We start from the raw sequence: 25,169 nt of genomic DNA, 5'->3' as shown, positions 1-25,169 counted from the left end.
ATTGCGTCGCAGTTTTATGAAAATTACGATGCGTGGCAAATTTGTACTTTCGGCATTAACAAGTATTTGAGAGCGGCTTATCAAACAATTTTGTCACAATAAAAAGATTAAAAATCAACAAAAATAGACAATTTAAGGACATCTTCAAGAGCTAAGCGGCTTTCTAATAGCCAAAATATTTATGTGCCGATGCCAAGGGAATAACTCAAACCCCAAAGTCTCCGGAGTGTCTCAGTGCGATTTACGAGTATGAAAGCGCAATTAGCCAATCCGCCCAAAGCAGCAGCAACAGCACTTTCTTCAACTGAACCCAAGTAAGTAATTTCCTCCGTCTGTAACTGCCACTGCGATACTCGACAACTTTTCCCATATAATTTTAATGAAATCCTCCTCTCATGTGCTCGAGGCACATATGTGTTGTTCGTAAAACGGATGTGGGAACGGCTGTGTGTGTGTGAGTGTGTGGCACAACAACAAAGTCATTCGGTCATAGACATGTGTACAACACGTTTAAATTAAGCAGCAAGAACAATTCGATGCGATTTACGAGGCAGAAGGAGAACAGCAATTGCCTTAGCGTGAAATAAATACAACAGCAACAATAAAGAGTTTTCCACGCACTCACACACTTGAGCAGCTGAAATTGGGCTGAAATTCGACAAACTTATTTGAAATTGAAAGGATTGATCCACCACGTTGTATTTTTCCATGGAATCAATCTCTTCAATTTATCGCTAGTGTGGAGCCAGTTTGACTTTGTTCTTCAAGTTTCACTAGCAACACAATGATATTTTCTTGGTTACTTTGCTCAGATAGAGGGTTTTATCGCTGTCAAGTGTAGTGACAATGCGAAACGACAACCAGACAAAGAGTGTAAGCGGGAGTAAGCAACTTAGAGTTGGGCAATCAAATAACAAAGTTCAGCCTGTCTCTTGCTTTGTGGTTGGCAGAACTTTAACAGTACAAAAGCGGCGACAAATATATCACGTATAGTGTTTAAACGGCTGCCAAAGTGTTTTGTTCTGCCGAACATGATGATGATGGCCTGAAATGGGCTGATGTCCTGATGGGCTGATGCGTCGTTGCCTTTACAGCATCCGCTGCCAAACACTTTCGACACGCACGAGTTCACTTCGCGTTGGCCTCCATCTCTAACAAAAACTTAATTGATTTAACCAACGACCGCTCGCATGTGAAACTTAGTCCATTACACGCTTTGGCACACACACACCGACTCACGCACACACACACACACACGCACTCTTATACACAATAATAAAGCTTCTGCTTTGCGTAGGTGTATCCGAATTTATTAGTGCTGCATACTTTGAGGCGCACATACTAAGTACAAGTTTCATGTTTATGCATATGCATGTGAGTTAATTCAAGCGCGTCTTAACATTCTACACACTCGCTGTTAATTGCCTCTCAACGCAATGTCGGCAATTTTTCACCGTCACCCGCAATGCGAGCCAAGTTATATTACGTATACGCAATGTTGAAGTTGCTTCGACGACAAAATTCAATCAAAAGAAAATACATAGCCATGCGTGTGTGTGTGTGTGTACAAGAAGAAGAAGAGAAAATTGGTAAACAATAAACGTAGTAAACAAACAAAGTTATCAGCTCCGAAAGGAAATTGACACTAGGTGCAAGAAACTGAAAACTGGTCAAGCGTCTGCCCTAAAACGAGTCTTGACCCCCAGAACAAAAAACAAACAATGTTTGTCTCCTCTTGGTAACAATGCGCTTACACATTAAATATTTATTTATGTGTAAGGGAGAAAATCTCACAGACAACCTGAAGATTACTGACCAAATTGAAAGCAATATTATTAATTAAAATGTGGTATATTTTACTCTACATTAAATTGCATTAATTTATATTTACTGTCAATTACAATCGCTCACATTAATTATACAATTTAAATGTAATTTTCTGCAGCTCTCAGCCACAAACTCTCAGAGGGTTTACGAGCTGATTAAAGTGTCAGACGAGAATTGCATTTATTTACAATAGGCTTTGACATTAATGCTCTGAAATCCGGCCAATGAAATGATAATACACTGCGACTGACTCATTCAGTTGGATAAACACGAAAAAGAAAATAATTCGTAGAATGGAAAAGAAAATTCAACAAGTAAGCTTGAGGGCCGTTTCTTACCATACTAATATATGTGCTGTAAAATGGATGATTTAAGGGATCATGATATAATTCCATCTTCCTTTTCGGACATCCCTTTCCTTTAACTGAAAGTCAGACACGGCTAACTAAGTAAAAGGTATCGGTCTTCAGTCAAGCTTGTTAAATCCACCGACTCCAGACAACGGCATAAAGTTTATTGAACCGGAAACGTAGCAGCAATTAAAAAATGAAACTAAATTACTTTGTAATAAATTGAATTGAGAGTTTACGACTCGTAACCAAACCGAACAGGACTATCATGCCCATTCAATCGAAAGCGGCCAGCAGCAGAGCAGTTAAAAGCGAAATGAAGAAATTAATATGCCGACTGGCAAACAGGAAAATCCCAAGCATTGGGCCACAAAATGTTCCTTTAGGTCGTGGTCGACATTATTTCAATTACACGCCAATGCAATCGAAAGAGGAAAACGTGAGACGTGAGCTGCCTGAAAGTCGACAATATCAACGAGTTGTTGCGCCCCCGAAAGTGAGATTAGACAAAGGTCATTTGTAATCGGAACATGCAATGAAAGTCAAAACAATTACTCAAATAAATGCCAAACAAAAAAAGAAATTCAACTCTGTATAACATTTAATGCTTCTCGCGTGCGTTTGGGATTCGGTTTGCGTGTGAAGTGTAGAGAGAGAGAGAGAGAGAGAGAGAGAGAGAGAGAGAGAGAGAGAGAGAGAGAGAGAGAGAGAGAGAGAGAGAGAGAGAGAGAGAGAGAGAGAGAGAGAGAGAGAGAGAGAGAGAGAGGGATTCGGTCAGCCTATATAAATATAAATACAAATATAAATACAAATACATTTATAGTACAAACTAGAATAATGGTAAAAATCTTGTGCTCATTTCAACTACGAAGTGAGTTTTGGCCAACAGTATATATAAATAGAACCAAGCATAAATTGGGTACATAAAAAAAAGACACGAATCCTGCTGACTACGAATAGAATGTGAGAACGCTCGTCTGGTTGCCTCTCACAAAGAGGAATGGCGGCATATCTCGACTGAGACTCTCCAGCCAGGCCATGTACAATGGAGCTGAGACGATATTTTTGCGGGGCATCGGCAGCGTCATCACGACCAGATCCGACTTCATGGACTGCTCGTGAAGGTATTCCCGCAGACGCAAATACCGATTCGTTTTGTCCACCACAGCGAGCAGATCATCCTCGCTAATAAGAGCTAAAGAGTAAAAAAGAAAATAATAATGAAATAAATAAATAAATTTATTTTCTTGAATTAGTTTAGTTGTCGCACCTTCATCGTCATTGAGCGTCGCCTTGCTTCCATTCTCCTTGTCGACCACCACAAAGTCCTTGATCAGCTCATTGAAGAACTGCGTAGATGACTCCTGCGGCTTCTTGGTAATGTCCGGTATCAGCGTCAAGTCCGAGTAATCAATGCGGAACTTTGACAGCAAACTCGCCATCGAACGCTGCTCGAACTCCAACTCCGCTTTCTTGTTGGCCAACGCATAGACTCTGTGGATTTAGATAGAAGTAGGCCAATATGCATCAGGTTGAATCCAATTTAAACTTGCTCAACACAAGAAGTCGAATTACTCGCATCACTTGCCCTGCCACTGACTACTATACTTAACGCTTCGCTGCATCCTTTGGCTGGTTATGTCTAAGGAAATCATTCCGTCAGTCAGCTGTCGGTCCATTGCCTTTCACATGAAATCAACACACACAACACACAGCACACAACATCTGGTTGGGAAGCGTTGAAGCTGGCTTACTCTTATACTAAATTCAAATTCAATTCCTACTAAATAAAGCGGCTAAGGCACATTATGCTGCAGAAGTCTGAGTCTCTGTTTACGCACCTCTGGGATGCTGTGGCTTGTTTTTGTGTTCCCTCACTTCTTTCCCACACTTTTGTACTCACCTCAATTTGCATGATTGCCAGGTGCGCCGCGTACTTATGATGTAAGGCAAGAGCAAGGTGAGGCCACCGTCGTCGTATAACCACCAGACATCGATGATGGCATGGCTGCGTTTACGCGTAAATTGCGTCAAGTCAGCCAGCACGTCCTTGGGCAACTCGACGCCGCCAGGACCTCTATAGAGCGAGACTGGATCATCGTGTTTCTGCTTCGATTTCCTGATTGTATTCGGCTGCGGCAAATTAAATTCATTCTATATTTTATTATTCTGCCCGATCAAGTGCTTCAAGGCATCTCACCTGTTCGAAGGGAGTTTTTACATCGAGTGGATCGGGCATGCCCGAGACATCCTTCGTCTGATTGCCGGCAATAAAGGATAAGTCACTGGTGCTAGAAGCTGTACACACAATAACGACACATAAGTAAATATACACATAAGTAATTGGTCCTATAATCTTTTGATTCACATTCAAAAGTCATGCTATAAAACTATTAAATTAAGACATGCTTCTTACCCATGCGTTGCTCTCATAATTATTTCATTAAACACAATAAATATGAACGAAATTCTAACCCCTTTTTTGTTGCCCATTTACACACTCATTCTCAAATATTTTCGGGGCAAATGTAGTATGCAAAACATTGGGAACCCAAAAAACATGCACGTGCTGTGCCTCGTCCTGCTGCTTGAGGAAATCGTGGCCAATGTTACAACATACAACTTGGACAAGGTCTTTTCGGGGACATTGCATAAATTTAAATTCAAATTTACGAGCGTTTATTAATTTGGGCACACACACAAATTGGCCAAAAGGTTCTTGCCACATCTGTCGAACAAACCCAAAAGCATCCTCAATGCTCCTCAATCCTCTCAGTCCCATTGTCACTGCTTGAGTTGAGACCTTAGAAGTTCACACTTCAGTTCGAGTTGACAGTTAGTTTTGGAATTAGTTTCATGCGAGCGAGGAGATTAATTCGCTGGCCTAATCAGAACCCAGCATTAAGGTAATTCATGCAAAGAGTGCAGAGAGTTAAGAAGAGGGGAAGATGAAGGATTGGTCTGCTCAATATTCGTACATATCGTATATAGTATTTACCTACTGGCAGAGGTAACCCTATAACAATCAAGTATGTAGCTTAAGACACGCAAAATAGATCTTACACTCAAATTCAACAGCTGGCCAAGAGCGTATTCTGCGCAGGCCTTGCTGGAAACGCACTAAGAGAAACAAGAACAAACTATAAATAAACGTATTCCGATGGCACAAATTTTCATATATTTTTTATATTACATATTCTTGTGATTCACAGACTAAAAATTAATTTAGTTTGGCTTGAAAATATTTCATTAATTTTCACAAAATACATTCATTTTTTAAGGATACAAATTTCTTCGAGATTAATTAAAACAAAAACAGAACTGTAATCAGTAATCAGAAAAGTTGAATGATGAATCATATACGTTAGACCTATAAAATGTAAAACAAATTTATATTTTCTGAAATATGTGAAAATTAGTGCCAATGAGAACCGACCAACAAAAGTAACAGCAAAAGAGAAATGCACAAGAATACACAGAAGTGTGAAATCATTTCTTATTATAGTGTGATCAGTAATGAGTAATCACTTATCACTTAACTAAAATCATGCTACTTACATTTGGCTAACTTCAGGCCCTTCTCATTGCGGCCCGTGTTGTTGGCGGCATCTTTAAGTGTCGATTGAAAGATTGAGTTTTGTGCAAGGTTAATTTGTAGGTAGTGTCAAGTGATTTGTTTTGTTTTGTTTTGATTGTGCACAAGTGCGATTTGTTGAAGGACATGCAAAAATATTTGACAAAAGAAGATTAATCAGTTAGCTAAAGCTTGACTGGCCTCAGCTGCGTTCAACCCAAATTTAAACCCCAACTCACCTTGCGATACATTGCGACTTAGCGAGTCGACACTGCCACTGAGTGGATTCCGGGCATTGTGCTCCGTTGCCTGCAAGTCACCAGAGCTCTCGTTGGGTTGCAGCGTGCGTGGCACTTCCAGATTGTAGTTGGCTGTCGTCCAACCACCCTCCGGTGAACCCAGCAGTTGAGAACAGTCCAAGCCTTGGGGCACACGCAATATGGCCACAGACAGATACATGTCCAAAGCCTGTCAGAGAAGAGAGAAGAGAAGCATAAGCTTTGTTTGCTTCCACAGTCAGCTCGTCATGTCACTCACCTTGTGCATGACATTGAAATATTGCACGAGCTCCTTGCGGTCACAGGTTTGCCAGTCCGTCTTGTAACCCATTAGTATAATATTCGGCTTCAGCTTGCCAATGCCTGTGGCCTGCATCAACGCCCTCGTGCCCGACTCAAAGTCCTCACCATCAACCAATGCGTAGAAACCCTTAACACGATGCTTTCTGAACCAGTTGGAGGCACGATCCTTTAGATAGTTGCGATACTTCTGCGAGCCAGATCCGCGCAGCACATGACCACAAACTAATAGTGATAGATTCTTGGTCAGCATGTAGGCAAAGTCAACCAGCACAGGTCGTGCATTGGGCAGCCCAGAGAGCACTAATATCTGGGGACGATAGTTCTTGACGTGATCCTCTACATTGTTAAGCTGCTGCACCGACATCAGCGCATTCTTGTAGGTCTGCGCCTGTGTGGTGGAGCCCCAGTTGACGTCGGGCTTGCGATAGGCGACAATTAAGTACAATGCCAGCACCACACAGAACGTGATAAGCGCTGTGGCCCAGGAAATCAGGAACATCACAGCCACACAGAGCACGGCGCCCAGCAGACTCAGCCACATGTTGTAATACTATAAACAAGAAAGGGAAGTTAGTGGCAAAATATTATAGAAGGCAAAGTTGTATCTTACCTTAAAGGTGGGTCGCCAGCCAACAGGTTTAGCCAAGCTGGCGTGGAATGTGCTGAAGTTGATCAACATGTAGGCAGCCAAAAAGAAGTTCGAGATGAGCGGCGCAATCAGGTTGAGCCTGCCTATGAGTATGAAGCTGGCAACAGATAATATATATGGTATACATTATATATTGTTTATATAAGATCAATATTACAATATAATACTTATAATTGTTGGTTTTGGTTTTTTTTTTGTTTTGTTAAAGAAACCGTTTACATTGAATTTATGTGAATACATAAAATATTTTGTTAATAATTGTTGTTGAAAATATAAAAACAATTATAATACAAATTTAGTTTATTATAGTAAAGAAACAATTAAGAATTACAACTCTTGTTCAATTGTTCAATGATTGGCAAACATTTAAAATCAATCAAAACAATTTGAAAATATGCAATTGTCGCCGATTTCAGTCGATTGCAATTGTGTACATAGTACAATATTTTGTCTTTGTGTAGTAATAAGCAATATTTTTATTACAAGGACAAGCACAAAATTAAAAATGCAAATTCGTTCAATTTAGTATTCTTCTAATCAGAAAATCTTATTAAAACCACAGCCAATTAGTGCAGTATTTAACTAACAGTATCAGTAATGACTTGAAAGCTATTAACACTTACGCTGTGGCAATGACAAAGGTCAAGATGTAGCCCCGTACTGGCTCATTGTTCTTGCCGTAGCCTTTGGCGAACCACACAATCTTGGGATATAGCTCGTCCTTGCATAGAGCCTGGAAGTAATTACGTCTCATCAGAATTATCATACAGTACCTTTCGCACTCCTTAACCCACCTGAAACACCTTTGGAGCCGAGACCAAGCTGGCCAATGCCGAGGAGAGCGTGGCGGCAAAACAACCCGCATAGATGAGGGGCCCAAAGCCAGAAACCAACTCAATTACCTGGAATGAATTCTGCAGTCCATAGTCGCACTTGACTGAGTTGACGCAACTTAATTAGTGTCCACAAACGCAAGTGTTTCCCTTTCGCATACCACACACACACACTTACCCTCTGAACAGTTGAGCAGAAACGCATAGGAACCGTTGGCAATGTCCGTCAAATTGCCAGTGGCATCTCGGGCCACGGTGCTGCCGCAGACGACAACCATCAGCAGATAAGTGCCGGTGGTGATGACTATGGCCAAGATGGTGCCCTTGGGTATGGACTTTTGTGGATCCTACAGCGAAGCAAAAGCGAATCGTAATGGCACATTGTCAGCACCAAAAAGACTCTTACTCACCTTCAAGTCACCAGAAATGTTGGCACCCGCCAGAATGCCAGTAGCAGCTGGGAAGAATATGGCAAACACTGAGAAGAAATCATTGTCGTCCCGATAGTCCGCAAATAGATTCGTTTGGAGTAGCGTAGCTGCGAACAATTTGATTAAAAACCTGCAACGAATGGAAGCCAATTCGACGCAAAGACTCACCATTGTAGCCTAAGAAACCTTTGGCCTCTTCCTCTGTGCTCTTGGGTCCAATGAAACTGCCAACAAGAAAGTCCGCAATGGCAGCCAACAAAATGACAAGTAGTCCGATTTGTGCCTAAGCAACAACAAAAAAAAAAAGAACACCTTTCTAAATTGAGTGAAATTGTTAAAATTAATCATACGCACCTTTGCCTCCCATTCCATGCCCACCACAACGATGATGAGCAGCAGCAGAATTGTGATGCTGCCCACAATGCGCACGTCCGTGAGACCAGCATCGACAATATACCAACCCATGCTCGACATCATGGCCTGCATGGACTCACAGAAACCAACCACATACATGGCACAGGCGACTACATTTGCCAGCGAGAAAATCAGGCCAATGGAGCCACCGAATTCGGGGCCAAGCGAGCGGGATATCATGTAGTAAGTGCCACCTACAACATGATGAGGCATTAAAAAATATGCACACAAAAAATGAGAAGCAGTGTCTCACCTCCTTTAATGACGCCATTGGTGCTTATCGCTGACATTGACAGCGCCGTGATAGTCGTGACAGCAGTCGTTGTCAGTATTAATATAAAACCCTCGATGATGCCGGCCTGGCCGACCACCCAGCTGAGGCGGAGAAAGAGCATCACTCCCCATATGTTGAGCAGGCATCGAATGAGCACACCTTTGATCCAACCGAATTTAAGCATACCATTCATATTGCCCGCCTCCAAATCCTGATTGCGCTGTAAGCTGTGCGTGTTCTGTGCGTGAAGAGTGAAGAGCAAAAGTCAAACATGATTCACGCTGAGTGCTGTGCAATTTTCAATAAAGCTGTCTAGCGTTGATAAATGATGCGCCACCCATAAATGGGGCAACTCACTCCACTACTTGCAGCCAGCTATTTTTAAAGTCTCTGACTTTAATTTGCCATCAAATAAAAAAGCCAGATCAGCTGGCCCTACAACATGTCACAGTTAAGCTCGTTGCGAGCTTGCTCAGCAAATTAATCATACGCCACCGCAAAAATAACTTTTATGGTGCGTCGAAAATAAAAAAAAAAAAAACAGGACGTTTTTACCCTGACATGTCATAGATATAAAACGGAAACTTGTAACAACAATAGCTAAAAGAATTGTGTCATTCTCTCTCGCGTTTATTGACGCATTTATTACACCCTGTAGAGCTTAAGAATGGGTAGATTAACTGCTCCTACTGCTAGCTTTTTAGCTATTTACAGTATTTCTACGATTTATACACTCCCCATTCCTGTCAAGTTCACTTCAGTTTGTCACAAAATAAAAATAAAAAGCCGCAAAACACAATTTTCAAAATGGAAAATCAATTAGTGACAATTGATTGTGTTACAAATTGTATTTGCAACGCCTCACGCCCACTCGCAAATGGAAGCGCTTGTGAGTGTGTGGGGAGGAAAACTCAAAGTGAGAAAAGTCAATTGAAAAGTCAGTGGCCGCTATCGAAAAGTGACTGAAGCGTGGGTGTAAAGGTCGCGGCCCTCTGCAGCAAAACAGCGATTGAGCACTGACAATGAATACGGTAAAAGTTTTTGAAAGTGCAATTAAAATCACGACAGCTGCACTTGATTATATGTCGCTGCCGTTGTCGTTGTTGTCGGGTACGTATGTTTATTAGCGGGCATTTTACACAGTTTCCTTAGGAACAGCAGCAGAACAAAGCAGAGGAGCTCGACAACTGCAGCTGACGCTATGCTAATGACCTCAGCTCTGGGCCATGATTGACTGCTGACAGTCGCAGTCTCAGTTTGTGAGAACGGTTCGACGACGTTGAAAATTGCTTTTGCACAGCACAGAAAAATTGTGCTGCTGCATATCTGCTTTCGTCAACAAATATTATCTTTGCCTGGCATTAACTTTAATTAAAACTTAAGGCCACTTACCTTGCCCACAAGCGTTGCATTATGCAGCTCGTCAAGCGTTGGTCGATAGGCCGCCTGTATGGACATCATGTTGCGATAGTTATCGAGGCGTGGCAACGCCTCACGCGTAAAGTGCCTACAGCACAGATTATACGATTAATCTTTAAGAAATTAATTTACCAACTGCCTGTGACTCACCTAAAGCTTTTGCCATACTTTGTGTCGTATTCATTCTCGAGAAGTTCGCGATCCTCCTGAGAGTCATTTGAATCGGACTCCTCATTTTGGGGTTCCACTTGAAAGCGTGTCGTTGTCTGCAGATCCTTGAAGCGTGACGGCTTATCCTTGTCCCGAAAACTGCTTTTGATGGACTGCCTATAAAATGTGAAAGAGAGCAGAAAAAAAGATGAATTTAGCTGTGAGCATTGCCCTTGGCGGCAAAGTTGAGTACATGTTTAATTACTTAAGAGAACATGTTGCATCCATATTTTAGGGGAATAAAGACAAGTGGACATGCGGTTGGGTTGCTTCTGCAAACTTTTGGCTAAGCTACTTAAGCGTTATGGAGAATTTCAAGCTGAACCACAAGTAATATTCTGTTGGAGTCAAGATATCTTGGTTTTCGCGCCGCACAGCCCCAGGACACGCCTCCACGCGTAGACAGAACAAAGCTTTAAGAGAACGACCACGGCGAGTGAGTCTCACTCTTGACGATGTGTGCTATGACTGATTTGAACAATTGACTTTAACCAAACACAGCCCGAAGCCACAACATACCAAGCAACCACACACACAGACACATTCATAAACACTCGCACTCTTTGGTTTCGAGTATATATGAATGCGAGTGTCTAGTCGAGCTTGTTGCAGGAGTGCCGAGCGCCGAGCGCCGTGAGCGTTTGCTGGAGTGTAATGTATACGATATATACTCATAAATACTTATTTGTATTCGCATTATTGAATGGCAATTACGGCTTGTGTTACAATTTGTTGCCTATTTGGAGCTATTTGTTATGATGTGATGTGGTGTGTGCTCTTTGTTTCATCAAAGCCCAGTTAATTAATTGGTTATAAACGCATTTTGCATTTGCCCTTCACTTTATACAGAGCCAACAAATCAAATGCAAGTTAAAAACAATGCGAGTGGAAAATTCAAATGCAGACAATAAAGAAAATTGCAAAGTAGTTTCATTTCCAATCCACACAAAAAATAACATGCAAACATTGTCTGCAATCGATTGCGACTACTACACATTGTAAACCAAGCCGAGACTCATTCTATGTAGTTGTTGTGGGCTGGCTGCATTCATCGAACACAAATCCAAATTATTGTTATTTCTCTTTTGCTTTGATTGGATGTATTGTCGACTTCTATTACACTGGCCTTCCTTTAACCCCTCTCACGATCTCTCGCTCTCGTTCTCAGTACAAAGTCTCGTGGGGCAGCTGCTGTACTGCTTTGCTCTCGACAGCGCGACAGAGCGTGTGATAAGAAGGAGACCCTGTTTGTTGAACCTACAGCACAAACAGACTGATAGACAGACGGATGGACAGCTAAGAGCGGGTCGACAAACCTTAAATGAATTTGATAGATGCATCGTGTTCAGCCAATTTTAAATTTGGCAATTTTAATAAATGCGCGAGTGCGAGTGCAAGTGGAACCTGTGCTCACTCAAATGAAAGTGTGAACTCAATGAGTGAAATATACGACTAAGAGATATGGTGGATCATATCATAAACTAAATTTAGTTACAATTGTTTCATATATTTTTAAGTTTTACATTAAATGCAAAATGAAATCAATAAAGGTTAATGGAATATTACCTTTTATTTTCTTCACTTAATTTATTCATTTTAAAATAAAACCATTTAGCTAATTGTATCTGAACAGCAGAACTTAATTTAATCAATTGTCTTTATGCAAAGTAACTTTATTCCTAGTATGAGGAATTATTACTTCAATCAATTTTATATAACAACATGGAATTTATTTATAGAATAAGCCTGAAATAAATTTAATTAGACAAATTGTGTGACACACTTCTCAGAAAATACTTTAATAAACTTTGATTATTGTAGACAAATATGCCCCAACCTGCTGTCAAGTCAGTGGGTATTTAAGTGTCAAAGAACTCGGTGAAATGAGCCCTTTCAAACTTAAATGCTTTTAACAAATAATATACAACCGGAACGGAACGAGGAATTGAAAATAAGGTCGAACAAGGACAGGAAACAAAGAAATACATGGGATAATAATGGTTGACGCGCAAGCAAAACAATTAACAGAATGTAAAAAGATGCGAAAAACTTTGCGGTGAATGGAAAAACACTGAGATACGACCAGACAAGGTCAGCGATGGAAATGGGGAAGGAGGAATAGAAGTGGAGGGAAGGAGACTCACCTCTGTTGCCGGGGCTGTTGTTTGTTCAGCAACTGTGTCGCATCGAAAGTGTCGTCCTCGAGGAGGTCGCCATCAATGTTGGTCAGCCGGCGGTAAACTTCGTGAGTACCATCCGAGTCTGGGTCGGTTGGGGGGAGGGCGTGTGATTTGCGGTTTTCGTTGTTCTCATTGTTGTTCTTTTGATGGTTTACGGGATTCACTTGGAAGCGATTCGGTCGATCCACCGACCCCATTTCAAACGATGCCGTATCCGACATCTCGTGTGTTTGTTGCGAAGGGTCCGAAAAACTTTTTGGATATCTGTGGGCAGCTAATGCAAACAAGATTTCGGTAGCAGGGTATCCTGTTTTAAGCCCTTCATGCACGTGTTGTTGTTATTGTTGTGTATATTAAATCAGTTGCATTAATTTCTTTTATCTACGAGTATTTCCTTTTTCCTGCAGACAAAAACAAAAGCAAGCTCCTTTTCTTCTGTCTATCTTTTATTTTCTATTTACGTCAAATGGTTTCCCACAGCGCTGCAAATGTGTTGCTGTAAACGAAAGCAAATAATACAAATTCATAAATGAAATTTAATGTCAATTAGGCTAGTATAATAATAGCTTTTGTTATGTTTGTTCAACAGTTGGGAGAAATCAATATTAAAAGGCAGTCAAGTACATACTTATCAAAGTGATTATATTATACTCCATAATTTGGATAATAAGAAAACTAAATGATTGTAAACATTATATAATATTACTTCACCAGATTCCATTGTAATTTCGTTATTTTTCCATGGCAAACTATGGATTCATTTCGTAACTTTTTCTTATATAAAACCCTATATATCTTTAACTTCGCGCTTGAAACGTGAAGCAATTAGTTGGGATATTCTCAATGGGGCTTAAGGACTTTCTGCTGAAGGAAGCCAATTAGACAATAGCATGACTTAATCCTGATTACGGAATACTTTATCGGAGTTGTGTTGTCTCTCTTCGCTGATGTGCTCCATAAGCCAAGTTATGTATTACGGCTTTCATTAGCTGCAATTAACAAGGCTTTGCCGCTGAAGTTCGTCTCAAATTACTCAAGTTGCCATAACAGCAATTGCCCAACATACAAATATATGTATAGATATCTCCTCAAAGGATGCTCAACAAAAGGTTTCTTTTCTGTTTTGTTTATAAATAAATATTTACTTGGGGCCCCAAAAGGAAAGCCATCGAGGGAACTACTTATAAGAACTATGAGTAAATAGATTTTAAAAAGTGCGCTTGCCGCAAATTGAGTAATTTCAGTTGAAATTTGTGCTCAAATCGGTTGCTAAAAATGGCACAAGTAAATTGATGCAAATTAATCATGATTAGCCGTGTCTCCCTGATCCCAATGGAGGGTAATGAGGGTTGCTCCCGGGGTAACCAAGGCACCATGTGTGTCTGTGTTAGTCTGCGCTCTTTCGTATATATGTGTATGTGTCAAGTGGATTTTCACCACTCCATCGAGCGCACCTGGCGTATACGTTATGAATTTTGAAGCAGTGTATGCGAAGGTGGCAGTCGCTTAAACCCCAAAGGAATTACAAGAATTGATTGCAAAGCGGCGGCAATTTGTCACAGTCGTCGCGAAAGGTATTATATTATATTATTCTTCTCGTACAGAGGAGAGGCCTCGCATTTACTGGGTCAAGTTTAGCTCGACGAATGCTGAAGACAAACAGAAAAGCAATTAGCATAACAACCGGCAGATACTCGAAAACAGACGCGAAGCAAGCGACCTACTAAATGAAAGCGCGAGATAATTACGCCAATTATAACATTTCTCCACGTTTGCAGTACCATATGGAATATGTGGGAACTGCAACGTGCAACGTGTGTGCAACATCAAAAAAAATTGCACAAATTGATGACAGCAATTAAGAACTTAATTCAATGAGGAACGAGTATGGGACTCTGTGCACAGAGTATGGGAAAGGCAACAAGTGCTTGCTTGCTTGCTACTTGTAGATGGCAGACACACAGAAAACTTTTTGGCCTTTGCGCTTATCGGCCAGAGACAGTCAACGAGAAAGTCACGTTAAGAGGCCAGACATTGACCTCCGGACTGGCCTTGTCTTTGGCTTGGTCAGGTGAGGCGAAACTTATTAAGCCGTCCCAAAAGCTGGAGGGGTTAAGAGAGCACTTTTTAAAATTAAACCATTTTGTAATGACAACACCGGGATGAAGATGGCAATAATAATAATAATGAAAACGATAATAATGATGGCATCAGGAGGAGATGTCTGATTTATGATCAGGCCTGGCCTTGAATTTGATTAATTGTGTCATAAACAAATTCATTCTCATTCTGTCACCGTATCTACGCCATGTTCATGCTCAGGTGGTTCTACATAGGACACATTGATTTTTTCTTTTTGCAACTCGTATTTATCTTAGGGAACAGCACCATTTGGTTGCTTGGTGTCCCCTCGATGGGCTGGCTTGACAGCTGCTAAAAGGCATGACATAAACAACGCACAAAAAGTTGTAAAAAACTTATCTGAATAATTGTTGCCATTGTCCAAGCCCAAAAAGGAAGACAGCAGCAGAGGCCCTAGATCCTATGAGTAAGTGGGTTAGGGAGGGGATCACTTTAATGGCCCTACAATGGGCCAATTGCTCCCGTTGGTGATTCCGCATTTGGTTCCACGACTCTACAATTTGACTATGGGAATTTCGTTGTTGTTATTGTTGTTGTCGTTGTCGATGTGAGTATGCGTATTTAAGCGTTTGCTACTGCTTTCTTTTCATTGCCCAATTCAACGCCCATTCGCATTTCAATTGCCACAATAAAATAAGAATTTTACTACTTTGGTGGTCTTTGAGATCTGGTCCCCATTCCCTTTATACCACATAGGCCTTTTGTGCTATATGGGCGAATTAAATGTGGTGCCCTGAGCAAAGCTGCCTTCTTAATGGCTTCAAAGATAAATTCAACTTTGTGCCTGGCTCGTAAAGAGTTGAGAGCAAAAGAGTATTACAATCGCGTCATACAAGTACAGTAATAACATTCTTAACATCAACAGCAATTCGCACCACGACACAAGACACATTTAATTGGAATTCTACAATATATATGTTATATAGTATATCTACAAATATTTTATGACATGACCTCAATTACTCACAAGAACCCATGCAAAAAATAGAACAATAAAATATGTTAGTATTTCTGGTGTTTATTTTGTGGTGGAGGTGGGGCGATGCTGATGCAGCGGCTCTTAATGACAACACATCGATGAAATAACACAACATGGAACAGAAAGCCAGAGCATGGATAACGTGGACGTGGACGTGGTCGTGCTGACCAAGTGTCAAGCGACACACGCTGCTTGATGGGCAAAGTTTATGGCCCCAATATTGATATCAATCGTTTTTCTACAAGATGCGAAGCGATACATGTCTAAACAGTAATCAGCAAAAAAGCACGCACACAAACAAAACTTTCGCCTCCTGTGTTTGGTCATGTATTTTTCCTCCCTCTGCCAGCCGTATCTAAGTCATGTTGGCACACAAAATGCTGGATGTCCATCAATGCATGACAGAAGGCGGTGAGCAGCAAAACTGAAAGCAGGTCTAGCCTATGTATAATACACACACACACACACTCACCACACACACACACAGGAATAGACACGCGCATCAAAGCTGATTAACAAGCCGAAACGAGAAGAGACGGAGGCCAAGGAGTGAGGTCAGAGGTTACATAGGAACTGACAGCAAGGCAAAAAAAGTGTCAAAAACATACAACAAAAGTTACAACAAGTCAAGCGTGTGCTGATCCGCTGAGTATTACATTGGCCCGAGCCTAACACAATCAACTACGAGCCAAACTAATGCTCAAAGTAGAAAACACAAACTGTTTAATATTAAATAGCCAGGCATAAAGACAACTAATGGACGCACAATATCGCAGAGATGCCAACAGCTAATGAAAGCCAGGCAGCTTTAAGCGTGAAACAAGGCTGTGAAACAAAATTTATTTACCATAAGCAAAAGCAACAAAGTATCTTTAAGATCTAACTTGATTAGGCGTTAAAATGTGCTCAAAACAAACATCTTGAGCAACTGTCAAACAAAAATCTACAGGCAACTTTAAGCATAAAAAGAATGTCGAAAATAAATCTACATGAAAATAAAATTTATCTTAATAAATATATTTTATGATGCGGAAAATTCAAAGTGGAGTGGGAGGAGCTTACAGAAAATGAACTATCTTTCAAATATAATTCAGGAAATTTAAAAATGCCAAATAAAATTTACAGCAAATTTAAACATGAAAATAATGTAGAAAATGTAACTACATAAAAAGAAGATCCATCTAAAAACATACATTTCATGAAGTGAAAAATTTTAAGTGGAATGAGCTGAGAGAAGTAAAAGTATTTCTGGAAATAAAATTTACAGCAACTTTAAGGTGCTTTAGAAAATGTATTTATGAGAAGCTGAAGCAAGAAAATATATCTACAAACTAAATAAGATAATGAAAAATGTGAAGTGTCAAACACAAAACTGGGCAACCAGTTGAGCTAATAAAAACTAAAGTGGCTTTAAAATGTAATCAAGTAAATTTTAAAGTTACTCGACCGAAATATATTCAAAGAAGAAAATTTCAAACTTTGAATATTCATAAAAAAAAATGCAGCAATGAGAGGTTCGGAAAGAACCAAAGATAAAAGAGTGGCTAAATCACAAAGTATATATGCAAAATAGCACTAAAAAGTTGCACATCATTTTTTCATCATTGCCATCATTCTTAAAGTTTTTAATTGTTAGACAAGTTTGCTGTAAAGTTACTTCCGCTTGCAGCATGATAAAAAGAGCAATCCAATGCATCTGCCAATAAAGGTCAAAGTCTCTTCGTAATTTCGATACTTTTTCCGCCTTTGCAAACTTTTATTATTTATGTTTTTACTTTGAAATAGTTTCTGCTACACGGTAACAAAACCTCAACGATATATTTTAAGAAGAAATTCTTACCGAAAAAAACCAGTATAAGTTCAACAGGTTTCAACTGGAATATTAAACAAAGCAACAGTTTATTAAAATAGTAGCGGAATATTTACGCATTTTAATTCTCCACTTGTGTTCATAAATGACCACAAAAAATACTATACTATAAAAAGCCCTTAAGCCATAAAATCATGTTCACTCATGTTGAATATTTTGAGTAAATTATTACAAATAAAACTAGCTAATGAATCCTATAAAATGTGGTTGCCTCGGTTGTCGCTATTGAAGTTTCACATCTTCAAGAGAACTGTCAAAGTACATAAAAATCTTTAAACACTTCAAGCCGCCGACAAGTTCAAGTGTAATACGCTCTTTTACGCGGTAGACTCGACTCGAGAGGTGAGAGAGGCTTGAGAAGAGTGAGACGACAACGAGTATTTCATATTATTTTTTGGCTGTAAATTTGCATTGAAAAGTGCCATAAATATTATTTCACGAGTTTTTATGTGGCAAACGGGAAATCTGTGTGAAGCAAGCGACGAAAGACAAGCGCCGAGAGCTGAGTGGCAGCCACAAGTCGCCTTTTGGATTGTACTCGAACATGTTACGCACTTTTTGCATTGGGTGTCGGAGTTAGGAGGGTTATAAGGGTATACTATACTCGTAGCATAGCATATCGGGGTATCCGGAGTTGTGCCTTCTTCTGGTACATATAGCCGAATTCCAATAAGCGATGTTTTTTTTATGATTTAAAGTCGTAAATTTGTGGCAGCATAAATTTACGACCCAGAAATGGAATGGCACTCGTCGGTAAGTACCCGGAGCCAGCCGGCTGTCCCCGGACGTCGCTCTTCGCCAGCCAGGTTCACAAACGACAGTTCACAGTTCGCAGCTCGCAGTTCGCATGCTCTGACTGCAGCTTTTATTTGCTTCATTTGCGGCAGCATAAATTAAGTGCAAAAATCTACAAAAACAAATATATATGTCCACAAAAAAATATACATACGAATACGAATACAAATACGAATAAGAGTACTCGCATCAAATAAATAAATATATACATATATTTGTATGTATGCCCGTGAGGCGAAACAATGCTGCCAGCATTAAAAGGTCAATAAAAATGTATTACGAGCATAAGGAAAATTGTTTTGACAAAATCAATGCCATTTGGCCGGCTCCGTTTTATGGTCACTTCCCACGCTTCGAAAACTGCTTCTCATTGCCTTGCTTTCGCTTTTGCTTTCGCATCGCATTGCTTTGCTGTCGCCTCGCAATAAATAAACTTGCTGAGCAGAAAATGCGAGGGATTTTAACGAAATTCATACGAAACCATAAAAAAGGAAGCGAATCAGGTGCCCTTACTCCCTCAGAAGCTTTTCATCATTAAACAAACTAAAATTGCTGCAAATAAAAGTTAAACAATAAATATTATATACTATTTATTACGTATACGCGCGACAGCTTTAACCCATATTGTTTTTGCCAGTTGTGCCACTTGAAAATTCGTGCCGATTGACTTAATTTCTATGATGTTGTCAGCCCGCAGCTGTACCAAGTCCCAATTTAATAACGATCATGTGAGAGCGACTCTTGACACTCTTTTTTTCGCCAACTGCTTAAAAAATCATTAACGAAAAATGGCAGTAAAGAATGTTATGCCAACATACAAAAAATATATATGAAAATATTTTACTTTATACGCGAACACACACGTAATTCCTCTCAACTTGCATTTTTTCATGCACAATATCCACATTTGAACTCCGTTCCAGGTACGATTTCATAAAGCCGCGTGCTGTGTGAATTCTGTAGAATTTTGAACATTCAATGCAAATAATGAAGCAAGTCATGTGACGCTCATGGTTATTAAAATTACAGCGACTATACATCTGTTTAAAGGTGTTAAATTTTGTATGTAAATGCTCCTACCTGTCGTATACTTAATATGCAACACAGTTAACCTTAATAGAGAGTAAAAGATTTGCCTGGCAAGTTCAAGTTTGTCATATTCCCCTTATTACAATCCGCAGTTCCTTTTAGCCCCTAATTTCACATTCCCATCGGCTTTTTATTACTTAATTATAATTAGGGAAAATACTTGTATGCTGATTAGTTGTTAAATGCCCGGCATGCCATGAAAAGTTTCATAAAGAAGCAAACTAATAGCTGTATAGAGGGAGAACGGAAACTGCATTGAGGCACGCAAAAGCAAGAAAACATGGAACATGCTTATTATGAATAGTACGATGAAAGCAATGGACAAACTTGTTAAACGAATTCACTAAAATCGAAGCTAATCAAGAACTTTTCTAAATATTTGCAGAGTGTTTAGCATCATAGCCAACACGTGATGGCACCTCAAAAAACAATTAATATTAAATTGTATATATGGCGGAAACAATTTGGAAAGAATTGTTTCATCGAGAGCTTATTCAAATTCAAGGAAACTGATAACATTAGAGTCTCGTGGCCATAAGCGCCTTAGGTTTGAGAGCTTCGGCAAATGCCTAAATATAGCCAAAAACAAAAAAAAAAATCACATAAGCACCTTTAGTCGACCTTGCCTCCAGGTGATTATGGGCGCGTCTCTCTTCCCTCGATCTCTGTTAAATGTGTGAATCAGTATGGAAATACTAGTTCACATCATTTCACGGGTCAGAGCACAGATTGTTCAGCATATACACAATATAGTTCACATAATATTCTTTGTGCTGTGATTACGTACCCAGTTTTCAAATTTCATTTATGAATTTTAAATGTTCACATACACTCGAAAGCTTTACCAGGATTAGGCAGCTTATTCAATTTGTTTGTAATTTCAAGTTGGTTTTTTTTGGTTTTCAGATAGAATTTATGAGTTTTGGGTTGACCCTTACCCTAACCATTCCGACCCATAACCGAGCACACACATCAAAGCGAGAAATTCTAATCTTCAAGTAGCCTTCACAATCAACTACGGCTTCAACGTTTGTGAATTCCGTTTCGAGGGTAGCGCGATTTTAATTAAAGGCGTATTCAATTAATAGCTGCTACCGCAAGATTTTGGTTTATGGGTCCGACAAGACGAAAATCGCTTTGATTAGCAGAACGCGAGTCTTGGCTCGCTTGCTTCTTGTTCTGTCCGCGTATGCAAAAGGTTTAGTGTCTGTGTCTCTGTCTGCTTTGTGTGTGTTTCGCCCTCCGTCTGCTTCTTGCCAAAGCTGAGAATACAAAACTGTGAGGCCCACGCTCTGGTTCGCGTCGTCTTTAGCTCTGGTCTCTGTCATTCCGTCAATTGCCATAAATCTTGATTAAAAGCGGAAAATGTGGCAAAAAGGTGAAAATTGTCCGCGTTTCAGTGAGAGAGACGATTGCTATTTTCGTGCTGCTTTCAACGACTTTGCATAATTTGCACGTCGCTTTCGTGGCTTTACGTACGATTATTTCCGTTGTGCCCCACACTAACATAAAGACAGAGGAGAACACACCCCACCCTCATCCCATCCCATTCCATAACAGTTCACTTATCGGCGGGTGCAGTCTGAATCTCAATCTGTTTCAGTGGCCAGACAGTCATCGCTTAGTCTCTTTTTCTCTCTTTTTCTCGGTTTGTCAAGGTTCGCAAGGTCAATGATTTAATAGTTTAGTTTCTCGGCTTTGCAATGTGTGTGTCGCCAAGATTTCTTTTCAACTCGTACACATTGCTATGTCATTTCTTTGTCTACACATTTCGCATTGACTTTGCCTGTCACACAGTGTCATTTTCTTTTCCATTTTCCTTTTATTTATTGTCTGTTCGCGTTGCTGACATGAAAAGCCTTTCGGTGAGCCAGCTCGACAGTCGACCAGTCAGCCAGTCAGCCCAACGCCAAGCGCCACTTGTTCGCAGAATTCCCGTGCTGAGTCTCAGAGAGTCATGCCATGTCAAGTCAGAAGCTATTAGTCCATTTGCTGTATGTTTTTTTGCATTTTATTATTATTATTATTGTTATGTTGTTCGTTACTGTGTCATATTCCCCTGCTAGATTGATGAATGCACATCGAAATTGCTGCTGACATTTAAGTACTAGCGCGTGTCCATCCGCCAGAGTCGCGCATTCCAATCAGCTGCAAGCAAACTACTCGACTACAACATAAAGCAACCCTCTCTTAACGACTTACTCGCTTTTCGTTGCCCTAGTTCTCAATTTATTTTTCTTTCTTTTTTGGGTGTTCTCTCTTGTTGCCATGCAAAAGGGCGGGTAGGGAAGGGGTGTGTTGCTGCTGTCAGCCAAGGGTTGAATGTCTGCTGCTACTGCGGAGCGCATGTGCAGCTCACTTGATAGCAGATGCAGTTGGTCATGCTCAGAAAGTCGATACTCCGGCAAACATTCTGGGAATTCGAGCACCTGCCTCCATATCAGTTTCATATAGAACTCTAGAGGACAGCCCTGTGAGTATTATGTAAAGTATTTTGAAGAGTTTATTTATAAAACACTTTGCAGCATAATTATGAAATGTGTATGATTACAATTGAATAAGTATATTTAAAAATAGAAATTCTTCCATATGGAAAATAATGGAAATTCTTTATAATTATTATTTTCTGAAATTCAAAGAGAGCTATTAATATAGAATTGGGTTTCCGTCTTTCTATTTTATTTTAATTCCAGATAATTATTATTTCATTGAAGACGTCAAATTCAAGAAACTTTTAAAATATTCTATGAATATTTCATATTTCTTCAATATGAGTCTTTAAATTGAAAATGCTTAAATTCTTCATTGAAGAGTTTCGCCTTTTTAGATAAGTTCCAATCACATAAACATTTCTCAACTCAATAATTATTGTCTATACTTTGTATGCACTCAAAAAAAAGATAATTTTTAATGAGTGTAAGCTCCATTTTATGTTTCGTTGATAAAGAGAACAATGTATTGCCAAAATGTAACAAAACGATTCAAAGTGCTTCGATTACTCAAGCGATAATTACAAGTTACAAGAAATGTAGATATGATATCAACACTTGCTGCACGTCAAAATGTAACTAGATACGTGATGACTTGTTGCCGTTTACAATGTTTTGTGCATTGCACCAGAGTGTAAGTATGTATGTAAGCTATACCCGAAAGATCGGGTTATTCCACATACATAGTGGAAACACTTAAGCTCCCCACTCCTGTCACGGTCATTCATTGCAAACGCTAAACGATCCAAACGAAAGTGGGCAGAGCAACGACTAAGGCGACTGCCTAACAAGGAAGGCAAAATAAAAGAAAAGTACAGTAAGTACTTGTATAAGCGATGCTCGAGATCTGGACTCCCGGTCTATGTAGATAACAATTACAGATTTCAAGTTCATGTGCATTTTAACTGAGAGACACTTGAAGTAGAAAAACAAATTTGTGCATCGTACTTTGTTTTAAATGCTGCACTCAGCAAATACCTCTTTACTTATTCGAATAAATTTAAATAACAGTATGTGAAATTCGCTGATTTAGTAAAACTTTTTGAGGTCGTGGCCAATTGTAAAAAACAAACATTTTAATACCTAAAACAAAATCAGCATGCATTAATTGCTTAACGCAAACAAAACCAAATGCACAAAAAAAATGTAGATGCTTAATAAAAAATTAAAATTAATTTTGAGTTTTACACCGGATGCCCAAAAAAAGAAGCGAATTGACAGCAAATAAAATACTCATTTAAGTTAATGCTGTTGCATTAATAGTTATTTATTTAACAGATTTTACTGGGAGAGTTAAGTACTTACCAGATTTTTTGAACATAAAGTAAATCCTATTAAGAGCCAAGCTTTTGGTGGACGGATATGCAAGAGTTGAATTTTAATTTAAATGTTCATCGGTTTGAGACTTAATATTTGGCCAACAATTGGTATGATAAATACGCTCGTTCTGCCATCGGGCATTAGTCAACCAAGCAAATATGCAAACAGTTCTTTTATCTACACGGAAAACAAAAGAGCACACCAAAATTTTAAGTAAACGAAACACACAATTCAATACCGACCAATGTTTACGAGTATTATCAGCACAAGAGCAAAAGAAAGAGAATTTTTACTGCAACACAATATTTATATTTTCAAATCTAAATATTTATTTATTTGTAATTTTATAACAACAATAATGTGGGTGGATGCAAGTGTATACACGTGGCCAACACGTGTATGATTTTTTGTAATTCGAAGAAACTTTTAATGTATTTTGTATGTATTTTGTTTAAACTTAAAGCACAGCACTATTTAGATATGCCCCGGAGAATGCATTTCGAAAATACTGATATAGTATGCTGATCAGCTGTGGCCAATGCACCACAACACAAAACTCGACGGGGAATTATTTCAATTCTTTTGTGAATCAATATGTAAATAGCTACTTTTTTATGCAGTACCGAAAATAAACTGTATTGTATTGTATTTATATTATCTGTGCGCCACTTGAGAAATTTTGTTGGGAATGGAAAAAGTACTTCGACTTCAACAGCACCCTGCGCGCCTAAAATATTGACGAGTTGCGGAAGGCAATCCAAAACGGTACCGCACGTGCAGAGAGCCAAAGAGAAACTGAAAACGAACGGTTCGCGCGATCAGCACAAAAATACTGAAAGCAGCGACAGCAAACCCGACGACGACGAGCCCGCCAAGCGACGACGAACCCAAAATGCACACACACTCCGACATTGACTTGAACTTGCACATAGATGTATGTAGCATGTATGTGTGTGTGTGTGTATATAGAACCAAGCGCTTCCCCTTTGCGCTCAAAGCTGTGACGTGATCGATGACAAATAGCTGAAGCGCGAGTAATATAAAAATTCCACTCAGCGAACGTGGAGTTATGAGCGGAGAACTTCAAGTCTGCACAAACTAGGGAGAACATCTGTATTTGTGTGTGTGCTATGCGTTTTAATGCGTGTGCGTTTGCATCTGTGTGCGTATCGCACAAAGTTGTTCACAATTCAGTTACCGATGTCACTGCCGGTTCTCTTGACTGTCTGTCTGTCTGACTGTTAGTCTGCCACTTCTGGTGCCCAAAGGCTGAACCAGTAAGGGTGGTTAGTTTTTTATGCCCTCATAGAGGATTCGCTTAATGTTGCCTGGGAGAGTGCATTATTAACTTAATGAACATAAATTCATAAGTACATTAACATACTACAAGTTGAACATACATTTCAAATTATTATTACACTCTAAATACATTAACAAGATTTAATCTGCAATGCATACGAGTTTTTAAAAATGGGGATTTTATTTAATTTTCACTGAATTTCATATGAATCTCAGCAAGTGATACACATAGTGCAAACAAAGATAACCATTTAGTAAATATTATGAGGAAATTGACATTTGCAATACTGCTACTATTATTGCACTTTAAATTAATTAATTAACTATGCAAGAAATATAAACAAAATACTCGTAATTGTGTAACTTGCTAAGGGGCTCGTTCATTTATTCAGCAACTTCAATTATGGCACAGAGTTGCAGGGGAAAATGTAAATATTATATTGT

The 25,169-nt window shown here is 39.4% G+C and overlaps 1 protein-coding gene and 2 long non-coding RNA genes across 7 annotated transcripts; 1 reads left to right on the top strand and 2 right to left on the bottom strand.

Moving 5' to 3' along the window:
- Nucleotides 1-2,977: 2,977 nt before the first annotated feature.
- On the bottom strand, nucleotides 2,978-24,218 carry LOC117568819 (bumetanide-sensitive sodium-(potassium)-chloride cotransporter). Of its 5 annotated transcripts, none has more exons than XM_034249686.2 (21): nucleotides 24,128-24,218; nucleotides 23,412-23,603; nucleotides 12,707-13,238; nucleotides 10,503-10,679; nucleotides 10,326-10,440; nucleotides 8,913-9,171; nucleotides 8,600-8,853; nucleotides 8,414-8,528; nucleotides 8,225-8,352; nucleotides 7,993-8,161; nucleotides 7,776-7,918; nucleotides 7,605-7,714; nucleotides 6,943-7,078; nucleotides 6,289-6,882; nucleotides 5,991-6,219; nucleotides 5,736-5,786; nucleotides 5,241-5,297; nucleotides 4,378-4,475; nucleotides 4,081-4,310; nucleotides 3,448-3,671; nucleotides 2,978-3,372 (listed from the first exon to the last, which is right to left on the bottom strand). In XM_034249686.2, the coding sequence occupies exons 3-21, from the start codon at nucleotides 12,961-12,963 to the stop codon at nucleotides 3,128-3,130; spliced, it is 3,591 nt and encodes a 1,196-aa protein (XP_034105577.1). In that variant the 5' UTR covers nucleotides 12,964-13,238; nucleotides 23,412-23,603; nucleotides 24,128-24,218; the 3' UTR covers nucleotides 2,978-3,127. The 5 variants fall into 5 exon arrangements, with proteins under 5 accessions (XP_034105577.1, XP_034105576.1, XP_034105575.1 ...); XM_034249685.2 differs by having other exon boundaries at nucleotides 24,050-24,209; XM_034249684.2 differs by having other exon boundaries at nucleotides 23,412-24,209.
- LOC127565718 (uncharacterized) lies at nucleotides 10,637-11,980 on the top strand. Its single transcript, XR_007955070.1, has 3 exons — nucleotides 10,637-10,722; nucleotides 10,798-11,330; nucleotides 11,412-11,980. It is a non-coding gene; the product is annotated as an uncharacterized LOC127565718 (long non-coding RNA).
- On the bottom strand, nucleotides 11,471-12,686 carry LOC127565719 (uncharacterized). Its single transcript, XR_007955071.1, has 2 exons — nucleotides 12,129-12,686; nucleotides 11,471-11,878 (listed from the first exon to the last, which is right to left on the bottom strand). It is a non-coding gene; the product is annotated as an uncharacterized LOC127565719 (long non-coding RNA).
- Nucleotides 24,219-25,169: the final 951 nt, after the last annotated feature.

Source organism: Drosophila albomicans, chromosome 3 (assembly GCF_009650485.2).
Source record: "Drosophila albomicans strain 15112-1751.03 chromosome 3, ASM965048v2, whole genome shotgun sequence".
In the NCBI taxonomy this organism is placed as follows: Eukaryota; Metazoa; Arthropoda; class Insecta; order Diptera; family Drosophilidae; genus Drosophila; species Drosophila albomicans.
The sequence above is the reverse complement of the archived record's forward strand: the minus strand, read 5'-3'. Positions and strand labels throughout refer to the sequence as shown.

Bases quoted from the DNA above. Each gene is read 5' to 3' on its own strand.
- LOC117568819 (XM_034249686.2), bottom strand. From the start codon at position 12,963: ATGTCGGATACGGCATCGTTTGAAATGGGGTCGGTGGATCGACCGAAT. The intron at 10,441-10,502 runs GTGAGTCACAGG...TCTGTGCTGTAG, and splicing joins AAGTATGGCAAAAGCTTTAG to GCACTTTACGCGTGAGGCGT. The intron at 3,373-3,447 runs GTGCGACAACTA...TTTACTCTTTAG, and splicing joins GACGCTCAATGACGATGAAG to CTCTTATTAGCGAGGATGAT.